Source organism: Saimiri boliviensis, chromosome 4, assembly GCF_048565385.1.
Source record: "Saimiri boliviensis isolate mSaiBol1 chromosome 4, mSaiBol1.pri, whole genome shotgun sequence".
NCBI classification, from domain to species: domain Eukaryota; kingdom Metazoa; phylum Chordata; class Mammalia; order Primates; family Cebidae; genus Saimiri; species Saimiri boliviensis.
In genome coordinates this window covers 32,824,691-32,839,390 of record NC_133452.1, presented here as the reverse complement: position 1 = coordinate 32,839,390, position 14,700 = coordinate 32,824,691, and the positions used below count along the sequence as shown (strand labels likewise).

Sequence of the window (14,700 nt, the reverse complement as noted above, 5' to 3'; positions counted from 1 at the left end):
GTTGCATGTATGGACTTTCTGAAGCCTATCTGTAGACCTTGGCTTCAAGACACCAGACTGTGTATCAACCCAGTGTGGAGCCAAGATCCCACTTGGAAGCCTGAGGCTAGGGAGATGGGGACCAGTCTGTGTGACCGCCAGGTGATTCTCATGCACACTAAAGCTTGAGAACAACCACTTTCTAGAATTGCCTCCATTAAACTAAATATAGTTTAATGTATGCCTTTGGTCTACTGGAGGGTTGAGATGTTGGGTTTTTTTACAGCCACATGAAGTAAGATATATTTTTTTATAAAGCTGCTCTGTTGGCACTGAATAATTTTTGTAATGGGGGCCTATTATATATTTCTCTTATAGTCAAGTACTAGAAAAAACTTTTATATCCTCTGATGAGCTGCTAAATTGATCATATCTGTGTATCTTATATTATTATTTGCCTTTAATTTCATACTGAATTTTAGCAGTTATTCTCAGCCTCTTTTTTCAGTATAATTATCTACCCCTTTTTCCCATTTCATAATGTTTGTTCTGTTAATGAAGTGGTTTTTCTGTTATTCACTGTGTATGTCCTATAAGAAAGCAAGAGTTATTATGTTTCATTGAAATAATGGTTACCCCCTTGAGATAGTAAACTGAATCCCCGTGTGTGACCATGTTAAAGGCTAATTTTCAAAGTGGTGACAGGACTCGCATGGTATGAAGATGTATCAAGGATTTTAGTTAACTTGTTTATGTAACTCCAAGATTTTACAGCTGGCTTAAAGGAACTGAAGAACAGACACAGGCAATCACTGAGTGCTGAAATGAATTTACTAGTAGGTGCAACACTGGACACTATCCACAGGGCAACAAGACCTAAAGTTTGGAGTCATCTCTTGCAGGAGTTGGGGGTGGCATCAGTTGCATCTCTAGAAGACAGCATTCCCTTGCACCTTTAACAGATGGGAATCATTTACATTGCTGTCGGTTTTCTATAATCTGCAGAGTTGTAAAGTAATCTAGTCAGAAAGTGAAATGCACAGAGCTCTGTACAAACAGGTAACCCATGTGGTCCCTAAGAGAATGCCAGCCTCCCACTGAGAGGACACTTAGTCATCTTTTTTCTGGTTTCAATCTTTCACAATTTTTCTGAAAGCAAGATGATGGGCAAAGAAGTGGGTTCGCATATAAGGGACTGTAACTGAGAAAGAGAATCTTGGGTAGGTGGAAAAGGAGATTCCTATCATCATCTTTCTCATTCCCTATCCTGAGGCTGGCCTTGAAGGAGTCTTCATGGGCTGGCGTGCATTCTTGGGGATGGGAGGGGAAGCTTTTGTCATGAGGAAGCAGTCTGGGAGCCAGGAAAGATGCCTCTTTGTTTGACAAGCTAAAGAAGGAGTGTCCCTCATCCTATAAAGCAGATTATTTATTTTCATGCCATTTTCATTACTTACTTTTTCTGTTAACACTTTTTTTTTTTACAAAGTCTTTTTTTTTTTTAAATGTGTGTCTTTTTTGTTAGCCCTTATTTTTAGTGTAGTCTTTTTTAAATGTCTCTTATGCTGACCACAGACAGGTACCATGGAGCATTAAAAAAGAACCCGTGTTTACTTTCAGTTCTGGAATTCGAGGGGAAGCAGTGCTACCAGAAGCCAGTGCAGTGGTGATGATAGTGACTAAGAGGTCCCTTGGGGACCACATGGCACAACAGTGTTTCCTTAGCAGGAAGTTCCTATAGTGGCAACCTTGGAGAATCTGGAGCCTCTTTGTTAATAAAGTGCTTTTTTTTTCTTACCTTATTATTATTATTATTTTCTTTATTGTTAGCTTGTTTAAATTTGTAGAGCCAGATGGGGTTTAATTAACAAATAGAGAAATGTTATTTGCACCAGTTTGAATTAATCTATTCATAATTCTATATCATTGCAGTTTTAGATCTAGCTTATGTTACCAATTAAGTATAGATTTATGAACACTTGCTGAATCAGTGGCCTTGACATTTGGTAGTTATTATAAGTCGTGAGTAAATAAGAATCTGGACTGAAGAGTGCTGAATAAGGTTTTGGAAACACAATTTATAGGTACCTTGCACTAGCAACCTAAGTATTATTTCTCTGATTCTTTTCTTTCCAGTAGTTGATGTTTAACATGTGGAAAGGCCCAACCCTTGGAAAAATACGCATAGATGAGACAGGTATAATTTAATATAGTGATCTTTGTGTCCCATGGTATAAAAACTTAAAACTGCAAGATTAGGCAAATAATGATTTTCATTTTGCCTTTTCTATGAGGCACTGTTTTTAGTGGATACATTCAACAGGTTTAGATTCGGGTTGTGGCTCTGCTACTCTAGTGTGAACATGAGGACAGAGTTAATCCCTGAAATCTTAATCTATCAAATTAATTTGTTGAGCTAATATTCATTGAGTTATGTTCTAATAAGGCATGGTCCGTGCCCTCAAAGAGCTGAAGACAACTCTTTGTCTTCAGTCGGTGAAATAAGTACAATCAAGTATTGTGGGTACTATGAATGGCTTCATAGAGGTGGTGATGCCTAAACTGATTCTTAAAAAGAGAGACATCTCTGGCAGAGCAAGAGGGGACAGAGGAGCAGACAGAAAGGGAAGGAAAAGAGTTGTCAAGGGGAAGGGATCAGTAAAGGAATAAGAGCAAGGAGGCATGAACAGCATGCTTGGATTTGAGGTGTGAGCCTGGTGCAATGAGAAATGAAGAAGTGGGCAGCAACCAGATGTTGAAGACTGTGGTTTTTTAATTTTTTTGACTAAAACGTTTCTGATGCTCTCTGTAGTTTGGATTCTGATCTCAGAACATTGCTAGTCAATGATAAGGAGTTAATATTACTCTGATTAATTTGAATGGTTCTTGTATTCAAAGTTAGTGATAGCTAAGAAATTACATTAGTCAAAACGGGGGTTCTCTTGTGTAATTTTCAGCCTTTGTAATAACCATGAAAGGATGGGAAATGGAGTGCAAGTACTTTTGGTCAAAATCTCTCTCTTGCTACTTCATCTTTCATATTTTTTCTTCTCTTTTTTTCTACATTTTTTCTTCTTTCTTTTTTAATTGTGGAAAACATACAAAGTAACACAGTAGGATAATGAACTTCATTACTTAGCTTGAGCAACTATCAACATTCTCATTTTATTTATTCCTGTAGTCGTACCCCTTGTTTAGTTGTTATCGCTAACATTTCTTTTTTTACTATTTTTAGGTATAACTAACATATATGGAAATTTACAAATCTTAGACATTTTTGACAGATATGCCTCTGAAATTCACAATATCCCAATTATTTGATCTTTCTCCCAGTTTCCTTTTTATGCCTTTCCAATCTCCCCCTCCACACCCCTGCCTCCAAGTGAGTAGAGTAACATTGGTCTGATTTTTTTAACCTTAGATGAGTTTTGCCTTGTCTTAGACGTCTCTACAAGGCACTCTTCTGTACGTTCTCACTTGTTTCTGACCTCTTACCTGTGAGCTTCATCCATGGTGCTGAGCCTGTTAGCAATTCTTCCCTTTGGTTTTGCTGAGCACATTCTGTTGTATGAATTTACTCCAATTTGTTATCGATTTTTTGTCAGTGGGTATTTTGGTTATTTTTCTTTTCTTTTAACTTCGAATATATTATTTAGTCATTTTGTTTACAGTTAAAACTCTGGGAATTCAAAATAAGCATCCTTGCCCATGAGCTTCTTCTTATAGACACCAGAAAAAGTTTCAACCTTGTGTTCCACATTGTTCTGCTGTGCTTTGTCCAAATGAACCTTTATGAGCCAGCTGCCATCCAGTTTCACGCAGATTCTCTTGCCCACAATGTTGCCTGGGAAGACCAAGTCCTCAAGGATTGCGTCATGCACAGCTGTCAGAGTACGGCTTCTGGGACGCTTTTGCTTATTTCTTGTACGGCTTTTTTGAGTTGGCTTAGGCAGAATTCTCTGAGCGATAAAGACAACATGCTTCCCACTGAACTTTTTCTCCAATTCGCGTACTAGCCGGACTTGGATTTTCTGGAAAGATTTTAGATGAGGAATGGGAACAAAGATTATGATAGCTTTCCGGCCACCACCAACTTCAGTTTCCTTGGCTGCCGTAATATTCAGCTTCCTGAGCTGAGCCTTGAGGTCTGAGTTCATCTCCAGCTCCAGAAGAGCCTGGGAAATGCCAGACTCCACTCTTCTGGCTTCTCGCCATTGGGCTTCATGATCTTGGCACTCATACTGAACATGGCTTTCTCCTTGCTGAGCACCGACTTAGGAAAATACCCAAATCTCGTGGGAGAACGTCAAAATCCTGCGGCAGAAGGCTTTTCTTTTCTTTTCTTTTTTTGAGACGGAGTTTTACTCTGTCACCCAGGCTGGAGTACAGTATCACTATCTCAGCTCACTGCAACCTGTGCCTCCCAGGTTCATGCGATTCTGCCACCTCAGCCTCCCTAATAGCTGGGATTACAGGTGAGCACCACCACACCCAGCTAATTTTACGTATTTTTAGTAGAGTCAGGGTTTCACCATGCTGCCCAGGCTGGTCTCAAACTCCTGACCTGAGATGATCCACCCACCTCGGTCTCCCAGTGATGAGATTACAGGAATGAACCACTGTGCTCAGCCTTGTTTTTGATTTTTTTTGCTATTGTGAATGAAGTTGCTATGACCATTCTTGTATACATAGTTTTGTAAACATATGTATTCATTTTTCTTGGACAAACATCTGGGAGTGGAATTACTGGGTCAAAAAATAAGTATGTGTTTAGCTTGGTAAGAAACGGCCAAATTGTTTTCAAAAATGGTGGTACCATGTACATCCCTTCCAGCACTATATGCAGTCACAGCTGTTCCACATCCCTGCTGACATTTGGTGTTGTCAATCTTTAATTTTAGCCATCCTAGTGAGTAGATGATGGTATCTCATTGTCATTTTTATGTGCATTTCCTTCATGCCTAATGATGTTGAGCATTTTTTTATGTGCTTACTTTTGCCCATCATTTTTATTTGATTTGTCTTTTATTATTGAGTCGTATTGGTTCTTTATGTATTCTGGATACAGTTATTTGTCAGGCGTATATTTTATGAATGTTTTCTATAACTGTCTTGCCTGTTCATTTTCTTAACAGTGTCTTTTGATGAGCGAAAGTTTTATTTTTGATTGAGTGTAACTTCCCAAATTTTTGTGGTTATTACTTTCCGTATTCCTAAGAAATCTTTCTTTACCTCCGTATTGAAAATATATTTTCCTGTTGTGTGTTTTTTTTTTTAAGTGTTATACTGTTTGCTTTTATGTTTAGGTCTATGGTCCACCTCAAATTCATTTTTGTGTGCAAAGTTGGGGTCAGGATTCACTTTTTTCCGTATGGGTATTCAGTTGCTCTACCACCATTTATTGAAAAGACTTTTCCTTTTGCTCTTGAGTGGTTTTGGTACCTTTGTTGAAAAGCAGTGGTCCAAGTGTAGGGCCTGTTCCTGAGCTCTGTTCTCTTCCTTTCGTCACTTGTCTTTACCTAATCCTACACTGTCTTGGTTACAGCAGCTTCATGTGAAGTCTGGAAGTCAGCTCATGTTGAGTCGTGTAGCTTTGCTGTTTCGAGATTCTTTTGGCTAAGTCCTGTACATTTCCACATAACTTAAAACAAAAACAGCCTCATCCATTTCTATTAAAAAACTAGTGTACAGAAATACAATTGATTTTCATCTATTAATTTTATACCCTGAGACATTGCTACACTCACTTAAGTTTTTAATGCATAGTTCCTGAACACTGTGGACTTTCTTCCCTTTATGTTTCCCTGTGGCTTTGTAGATGTGAATGTCCTTGTCTTTTATGTCTGGCTCCTACAGAGGGCCGGTGGGAATGTCATGGCATTGTGACGTTGTCTAACACTGTCCCAGCTGGAATCATAGAGTCCCCCTAAGAATCTGTTAGTGCACCTTCCACACTCAGTCTTGAATGAGCCATTTTTTGAAGGCAAGAACTTTACTTTATCTTCCTCTCTATTCCCGCAATATTGAGCACAGCATCGTGTCCACAGTCTGGGAACGTATCTTTTCAACATTAATCTCAGATGGTGGGGTGAAGGTGGGGAACATTCTTGTAGGAAACCTCAGTCAATTGGAAATAATCCCTGAAGTATATCTTAAAAAGGGGAAATAGACCCTTTATCAAAAACTTAGCCCTATGTTTTTCTTATTCAAATTATGTTTACTAATGGATGATTTACGACACTCTAAATGACTTGGACTTTTACTGCCGGTTTTGAATTTTTGTACATCTAAATATGTTTCTTCTTATTTCATCTTTGTTTCATAGGTGGCTGACTGTTCTTGGGATGAAACGATAAAGATATATGACCCTGCTTGTCTTACTATTCCTGCTTGAGATACACTACTCTGGTTAGAAACAGAGGATGTTGGCTGAAGAACCGCGTAACAGCGAATAAATTAACTATGGAAAACAGACATTATGCTTTTATATGTTATTCAGATTTCAAATATTTCGAATTTACCCTGGAATCAGTTTTGAGGGAGCTGATAAGGACTTTGGCTCACTCATTAAGCCTGATACATCAGCCATATTTCTTAAAATTCTAAGGAGTAATTAATGTTATGGTATATCTTGTAATATCTATTAAAATGTCTCTGTGTCATAAAATGGATTAAAATAGGGAAGATCAGTAGATTATACTTATATAGATAGTGATAGGTTTCATTTTTAATTTATGTCATTTTTGATGTAAAATATAATCACTGCTGTGGATAAAAATAAAAATAAAGCATATCTGTTGATCATTTATCATTTTATGACTTCCCCCAAAAGACTGCTCTTTGTATTACATTGTATATATGAATACAGTACTATATATAATATAGGTATATCTGTGATTCCGTAACATGGCACTAGAATACATTTAATTAATTTATTTATTTAGTAGCTATTTATTGAGCATCTACTCAGTGTTTGACGTATGGACTGAATGAGATTCTCTCAAGGACTGGTACCATGCTTTAAGAACGTGGAATGCTGTGAGCTAGAGCTTACTTTAAACAAACAAACAAACAAACAAAACCATTTATTCACATATTTTTAGATATTGTACCCATGACTGTATAATTTTGTCTCCTCACTTCCCTAATATCAACATTTTTCAAAACTGTCAATTTAACAAGCAGTTTTTGGTCCTACTAAGGCTTCTAGCTGTTGCTCTTGAAACCAGCCCTAAGTCCTGCCCTACATGCTCCTTGCCACCTCCCTAAGTTTTCTTGAAAAAGCTCTAGGTGCAGATGAACTGAAAAAAAAAGAAAAACCAAAAAAAGTAGGTTAAAAGGGAAAAGCAAAACAAACTACTTTGCCTAACACTTATATTTCCTATATAATATTAAGATGTGCTATAAATGGCAATTATAATTCTTAAGTTCTTTTTTTAAAGAACAAAATATGCTTGTAATAATCTGAGCAAAAATGAACTAAAATATATGTAAATTGTCTTCTTTATATATTTCCTCGTTGTTGCAGAAAACATTTAAGACAGCTTAAGATACAAAAACAAAACGGCATAAGTTAAAAGGTGGAACCAAAGACAGAAAGCGAAGCCAGGAGCGGGGCCTGAGTATACATACCTCAAAGTCCTGTCAAGTTACCACTGACTGGGCCAAAGATTTGCTACTAAGCTTTCTAGCCTCATCAATGGGAAATCTGATCAGTTACACAGTTCAGTGCCTATGGCCTAGAGGACAGACTTTGTTCTAGTGCCAGACTTGGCCCTAGCACCCTGTTTGGCACACAGAAGGGGCTCAGCAACTATTTGTTGAATGAATAAATGGTCTCAGGGAAAATTAAAAAAAGGTTTTTCTTTTGTTTTTTTTGTTGTTTTTTTTTTTTCTGTTTTTTTGAGAAGGGGGCCTCACTGTGTTGTCCAAAACTGGTCGTGAACTCCTGGACTCAAGTCATCCTTCCACTTCAGGCTCCCAGTAACCTGGGACTCCAGGCATGGGCCACAGTGTCCAACTTCTTTTTGATTCTTAGATCAGCAATACAGACTGCTTTTGAGAAACCCCATAAAGAAGACACGGCTTAACCTAAGTATATTGCGATGAACATGGTGCTCAACCACATCCTGAGAGTTGTCACACTGATGAGTTTCACAGAGCCTTTTCTCTTGCTGCTTGCCTCTTAGGAACTAATGGCGTTATACCAAGCTGTGGTCAGTAGAAGTGGGTCCACAATGGGTGTTCTCTGTATCAGCAGAATTTGTGATAGACCTTTAAAAGTATCCTACCCAACCTAGTTAGACATGGTGGTGCACGCCTGTAGTCCCAGATACTTGGGAGGCTAAGGCAGGAGGATCACTTGAGCCTGGGAGGTTGAGGCTGCAGTGACCCAGGCTATGGCATTCTGGCCTGGGTGACAGAGTGACACCTTGTCTCAAATATATCCAACCCAGATAATATTTATAATGAAATTCTTTCTTTTCTTTCTAGAATGCAAGAGATTTTATTTACAAAATGATCTATCATGTATCTTTTGAAACAAAAACTTGTAATTTAAAAACTAACCTCTCAGGCTGGGCGCAGTGGCTCAAGCCTGTAATCCCAGCACTTTGGGAGGCCGAGGCGGTTGGATCACGAGGTCGAGAGATCGAAACCATCCTGGTCAACATGGTAAAACCCCGTCTCTACTAAAAATACAAAAAACTAGCTGGGCGTGGTGGCGCGTGCCTGTAATCCCAGCTACTTAGGAGGCTGAGGCAGGAGAATTGCCTGAGCCCAGGAGGTGGAGGTTGTGGTGGTGAGCCGAGATCGCGCCATTGCACTCCAGCCTGAGTAACCAGAGCGAAACTCCGTCTAAAAAAAAAAAAAAACCTAACCTCTCCCTTGATTTATTTTTTTCCCTTCTATTCCAGGGTTGTTAGAGCAACACCGGCTTCATGATACATAACTCAGGTTCTTGGATTCTGTCAATATGAGAGTGGGTGAATGCTTATCCAGTTGGTTCCCTGGAACTAGAATTGGAAAACTCTAAGGAGCAAACCTGGATTCTTTCCTAAATGACAATGTGCAAGATTTTTGAATCCTTGGTAGCTCACAGGCTAAGCAGCTTTTGGACTTTAGAGGATGACCAGTCACTCTTTCCAGGTTGGGAAATCAGCATTTGTTCCCTGGCTGCTGAGCTCTTAGCTTTCATCTTATCTGCCTCCGCCAGGCTCCTCCTGCACCTGCAGTGACAGAACAGCCCTAAGGAGTGGATAGAGGAAAAGGGAACTCAGTTACTGATCTATGATCAGGGCACCGTGTGAGATGCTTTATATATGTTATCACTTTTAATCCCTATAACATCCCTGCAAGGTAGGCCTCCTTGTTTTCAGGACAAGGAAGCCAGTGTTCTCAGGAGTCATAGTAGCCAAGAAATAATGAAACGAATTTGAAATCTCGAATGATTGAACCCAAACCCATGGTCCTGCCACATAGCCTCCTTTTCTTAGGAATAACAGAAATTGGCACACTGAGAAATAGTTAAGGTGTAGAACATCTGGTGAGTAGATCTTGATTATTCCCGAGAGATTTGACAGAATCGAGTTTCCAAGTCTCAAGAGCTAAGCTGAGCCTGAGTCTAGTGACCCTACCAAGGTCCATCACGTTCAGGGAGATCCAGGCTGAGTCAGCTGTCCTTTCTGCCTTTGGCACTTCTTAACTGTGTATCTCAGTAATAATTTGGCTCTTCCAAAAATGAATTGGAATTTCTTACTTAACAGGCTTCTCCTTGTGTATGCTAATCCACTTAAATGTTTTTTACTTTCATGTTCATACTGAATGCTCCCAAATCTATACACCTACCTTCCCCACCTGGGTTTCCCACAAGCCTTTGCACTCATTTTGTTCCAACAAACTCACTTGCCCACTAACCCAGCTTTTCCTCCTGCACATGCTTTTTCATTTGTTGTCTAAAGTCAGGCTATTATAAAAGATTCATTTGGGTCAAGCCAAAGACCTAAACACCATCCTTGGTTCTTTCCTTATTCTCACTTCTCTGCAGACAACAAATGATGATCTATCATGGATCTTTTGAAACAAAAGACAGCCCCTAAACACTGCTCTCTTTTATCTCTTCCCCTCAATCCAACCACCATTGCCCCAGTTCAAGCCATTATTAGCTTTTCTCTGGACAATTGCAGCAGCTTCCTAAATGGGGTGTCTGTTTCCAGTTCTGTGCCCTCAGAGCCATCTTACTCTACACAGCTGCCGAAGACTGATCTCAAATGCAATCTGATTACATCAATTTCAGTATAAAACCTTTCTCTGCTTATAAGACTGCCTATAGGAAAATATTCAAGACTACTCACCAAGCAGCCAGGGTCCTCCAGGGATAGCTCCTACCTCTGTCTGCAGCACCACCTCTCTCCACGCACCACCTCTCTTCACGCACCACCAGCATGCACACAAATTCCTCATGTAAGCGATGCAGGTTTTCAGCTGGTCCATGTGCCTGGAGTGCCCTGCTCTTGGCTTGGTAAATTCTTACCCATTATTTAAAAGTCACCTTAGGTTGTGGGCAGTAGCTCATGCCTGTAATCCCAGCACTTTGGGAGGCCAAGGCAGGTGGATCACCTGAGGCCAGGAGTTTGAGACCAGCCTGGCCAACATGGTGAAACCCTGTCTGTACTAATAACACAAAAAATTAGCCAGATGTGATGGTAGGTGCTTGTAATCCCAGCTACTTGGGAGGCCAAGGCAGGAGAATCACTTGAACCCAGGAGGCAGAGGCTCCAGCCTGGGTAACAACAGCCAAGATCATGCTGTTTCACTCTAGCCTGGGTAACAAGAGCAAACTCCATCTAAAATAATAATAATAAAATAAATAAAAGTCACATTAAATAACTAAAGAAGAATGACAACATACAAAAACTAAAATTGCAAAGCACATAACTAGCAAAGCTAAAAGAGGATATAATGGAAAGATATACCTCGTTTCATTATGCTGGCGACATATATAGAGTGGATGGTTAATAGCCAAACTTTACAAAGAGCTCTTAAAAATCACTAAGAAGGCTGGCGTGGTGGCTCATGCCTGTGATCCCAACACTTTGGGAACCAAGGTGGGCAGATCGTGAGGTCAGGAGATCGAGACTAGTCTGGCTAACATGGTGAAACCCCATCTCTACTAAAAATACAAAAAATTAGCTGTGTGTGGTGGTGCACACTTGTAGTCCCAGCTGCTCAGGAGGCTGAGACAGGAGAATTGCTTGAACCCTGGAGGCAGAGGTTTCAGTGAGCCAAGATCAATACATTATACTCCAGCCTGGGCAACAAGAGCAAAACTCCATCTCAATTACTCACCACATGGGACTTTGCATAAGAAGAATGCCCCTACAATGTGGCATTTGGCTTCCCCAGATTCAGTGATACAAGAGAAAAAGGACATCCAAGATGGAAGCCTCAGTGTTTTATAACTTAAAGTCAGGAGTGAACTCCATCACTTCTGCCAGGTTCTGTTAGCTGCACAGACCAACACTGGTACAGCGTGGGAGGAGTTAACACAAGGATGTGAACGGGGAAGCAGGTATCACTGGGAACTATCTAGAAGGCTAGTGCCCATAATACACTTTTTAAAGTAGGAAATTATAGACAAATGTATATGATATCCTAGTTGTGTTGTTTTTTTAAAAGGGGAGTGTGTGTGTGTATAAACATAGATACAAAAAAGACTGAAAGGTTCCACACCGAGCACAGCAAGCTCTGTGCAGTAGGCTTGGGGATGGTGAGCACTTATCCTTATTTTATAATAAGATTTACTTATTTATAAATTTGTTTACATATTTATAAATTTGCTTTTCTTTTATGTACTACAATGAGCATGTGTTACTTTTACAATTAAAAATAATGAAATAGCTGCGCCGGGCGCGGTGGCTCAAGCCTGTAATCCCAGCACTTTGGGAGGCCGAGGCGGGTGGATCACGAGGTCGAGAGATCGAGACCATCCTGGTCAACATGGTGAAACTCCGTCTCTACCAAAAATACAAAAAATTAGCTGGGCATGGTGGTGCGTGCCTGTAATCCCAGCTACTCGGGAGGCTGAGGCAGGAGAATTGCCTGACCCCAGGAGGCGGAGGTTGCGGTGAGCCGAGATCGTGCCATTGCACTCCAGCCTGGGTAACAAGGGCAAAACTCCGTCTCAAAAAAAAAAAATAAATAAATAATGAAATAAGTAAAGATTTCAAAGAGAGCATATTTCCTTCTCCAGGAAGCCTTCTTTGCTACCATGTTGATGTACTTGCCCTCCTGGCGCTCCCCTCTGTTCTGCCACACAATCCCACTGTTGGCTAAGGATGAAGCCAGTGTGTTCATCTTTGAGCCCTCTGTGCCTAACAGACTACCTAGCACAAAATACCTGTACTGTATGTTTGTTGAATGAATGGATAAACTAAAGGATTTATTTAATAACATTAGTATTTATTGAGTGGGTCCAAAGATGATGTGTTTGAGTCTAGACCCTTGGTACCCTGATACCAGTAGGTCAAATAGCTATTGAGATCTACATTCTTGTTCATCTTGATCATTTAACTTTGCTAAACATGGTATTCTTAATTTTTCCCATTTTTTTAAAGGAGCTCATCTAGTATCTGATTTTGTGGGAGATGGGGGTTAAGGTGTTCTTTTGAAAAAACAACAACAAAAAACCCTTATAGAAAAGAATTATATGCAACAAAGTGGAGAAACTGTGCTGTTTTATGCCACTGTAGGTTTCAAATATTAAGCTAAATTGTCTTGCCTAAATGAGAAGAGTAAGATAGCTGAATCAGCCCCAAATCTTTTACCTAATGTTAGTATCACAAATGGATGCAATTATAATTGCAGGCAGAAATGAATCATTCCAAAAGTAGGTTTGTGCAGCCACTTTTTTATATTAATAATATGCACTTAGGATGGCTTAAAGCAGTCATACTTTCATTGGAATGGTCTCTAGAAGCAGAAATCTGTTATTTGCTGATGTCTTTAAAAAGTTAATTTTCAGAGTTTTTAATAAATATATATGATATCACCACACAGAATTTGAACTGCTGCTTCAGACTTCATTATTTCCTAAATAACATCAACTCTAGAAAAACAGAGTCACTTAAACAGTCAATGGTGTGTAACCACAAGTTTTAGCAACCAAAATCAAGAGCTCCCCAGAGAACCGAAAGCACGTGTTTCGGTATAATGCTTTCCAACCATTCCTGGAAAGTTGGCAACCTGGGCCATTCGCAAACATTTTCTTGGGTGCCCACCTGTCGGGGGCAGGGAGGTGGCCTCCTAGGCTCCGGGCACACGAGCTGGTGGACTGGTTGACATCGAGCTCTCCCGAGCTCACCGAAGTGAGCACTCAAGAGCCCAAAATGCTGGCCCAAATGAAGGGCTGCCGAGGTGCTGCTGATCCCCGCAGTAATTTTTTTTTCTTCCCCTGTTGCGGTAAATCACGACTTCAGCACCTGGGCTGAAGTGTCGCATTCAGCACAGAGGTGGAAGTAAGAGGCAGAAAAACAGAAGAACCCCGAGAGAAATGGATCCTTTGTATTAAGACGCGATGCAGCGTTAAAAGGTTAGGAGGCTGAGATCCCGGGGCTAAGAGAAATAAACGGCTGATGGTGAACGACATGGGTGCTGGAGCGCAGCGATCTTGAACCTTTTCCCTTACAGCCAAATCCTGGCTAAGGCCACAAATTTCAGATCGCCTGAAAACTAAACTGGCGCTTGACGGTGACCTCGGCTGAGCGAAACCCTCCGTTGCTGATGATTTAACTACAGGTCCGCAGGTTACTTTCCAGGGAAATGAATTCTGAATAAAGAATCATCGAAGCCTTACTCCCTCCACGAAATTAGAATTCCCTTGTTCTCCTAGTCAAATAGGGAACACACAGTTCCCAAGTTCTGCGGTGCAAAGGTGTACCGTGGTCCAGAGAGGTGGTGACTCCCCCACCCCTCCGCCTCCGGGTTGTCCTGCTTCCCAACGCAACCCACGACGGTCCCGCAGGGTGAGGGTTCTTTGCGATCTGTTCCCTGGGATCCGGAGAGCGCTACGCGGAGTCTCCCTGCAGGATGAGGGACCCCGGGTTCCCGCCCCCTTCCCCTCTACTCCCCCACTCTGCGAGAGCAGCCAGTCTTGCCGCCCGCGCTTCGGGAAGCTCGCCCCCGAGCTCCTCGGTTCCTGGTGGTGGCTACTTGCGGTAGAGACTTCGTTTCCGCGCGTTTGCTTATTTATATATTTGCCTCAATTCGAATATGATCCCCGCCTCCAGGCTCCGCTCCCGTGTGAGACCACTGCACCCCCCGAAATCTTCCCCGAAGCCGCGCGCATAATCCCAGGACCCCCCTCTGGAAGGCACGCGGAGAGCGGTGCGCGTGGCCTGGCATCGGAAGGGGCCCTCTTCTGGGCACCGAAGCACCCCGGGACAGCGTCCCGGGCCGCGGGTTCCTCCTGCGATGCCCGGGCTTTGGAGGCGGGATCGGGAGCTTCGGGGGCCCGCGGGCACCGACGGTTTTCGCTTCCCTGGCGAGCAATGGGACAAGGTCCTTCCGCTGCGCTGGGAGGGATCGTGGGTGGAAAAGCTGCTGCAGCGCCGGGGCGAGGGGGCCGGGGGCGCAGTCACTTGTTGCGACCAATAAACGGCGCTCGATCCTGATGCGCTGTTGTTTCTAAAATCTTTAGCTGTGTCCCTGATCCCTCCAACTCAAGCA

At 41.6% G+C, this 14,700-nt stretch overlaps 1 protein-coding gene and 1 pseudogene across 1 annotated transcript in view; one reads left to right on the top strand and one right to left on the bottom strand.

The window, feature by feature from the left end:
- The window catches only part of PEX7 (peroxisomal biogenesis factor 7), an 88,388-nt gene extending 81,619 nt beyond the window's left edge, over positions 1–6,769 (top strand). Inside the window, exon 10 of the mRNA XM_039467948.2 lies at positions 6,302–6,769. Coding sequence (XP_039323882.1) covers positions 6,302–6,370 — 69 coding nt within the window. The 3' untranslated portion in view covers positions 6,371–6,769. The remainder of the gene's footprint in view (positions 1–6,301) is intronic.
- LOC104652085 (small ribosomal subunit protein eS7-like) lies at positions 3,648–4,225 on the bottom strand (annotated as a pseudogene).
- Positions 6,770–14,700: the final 7,931 nt, after the last annotated feature.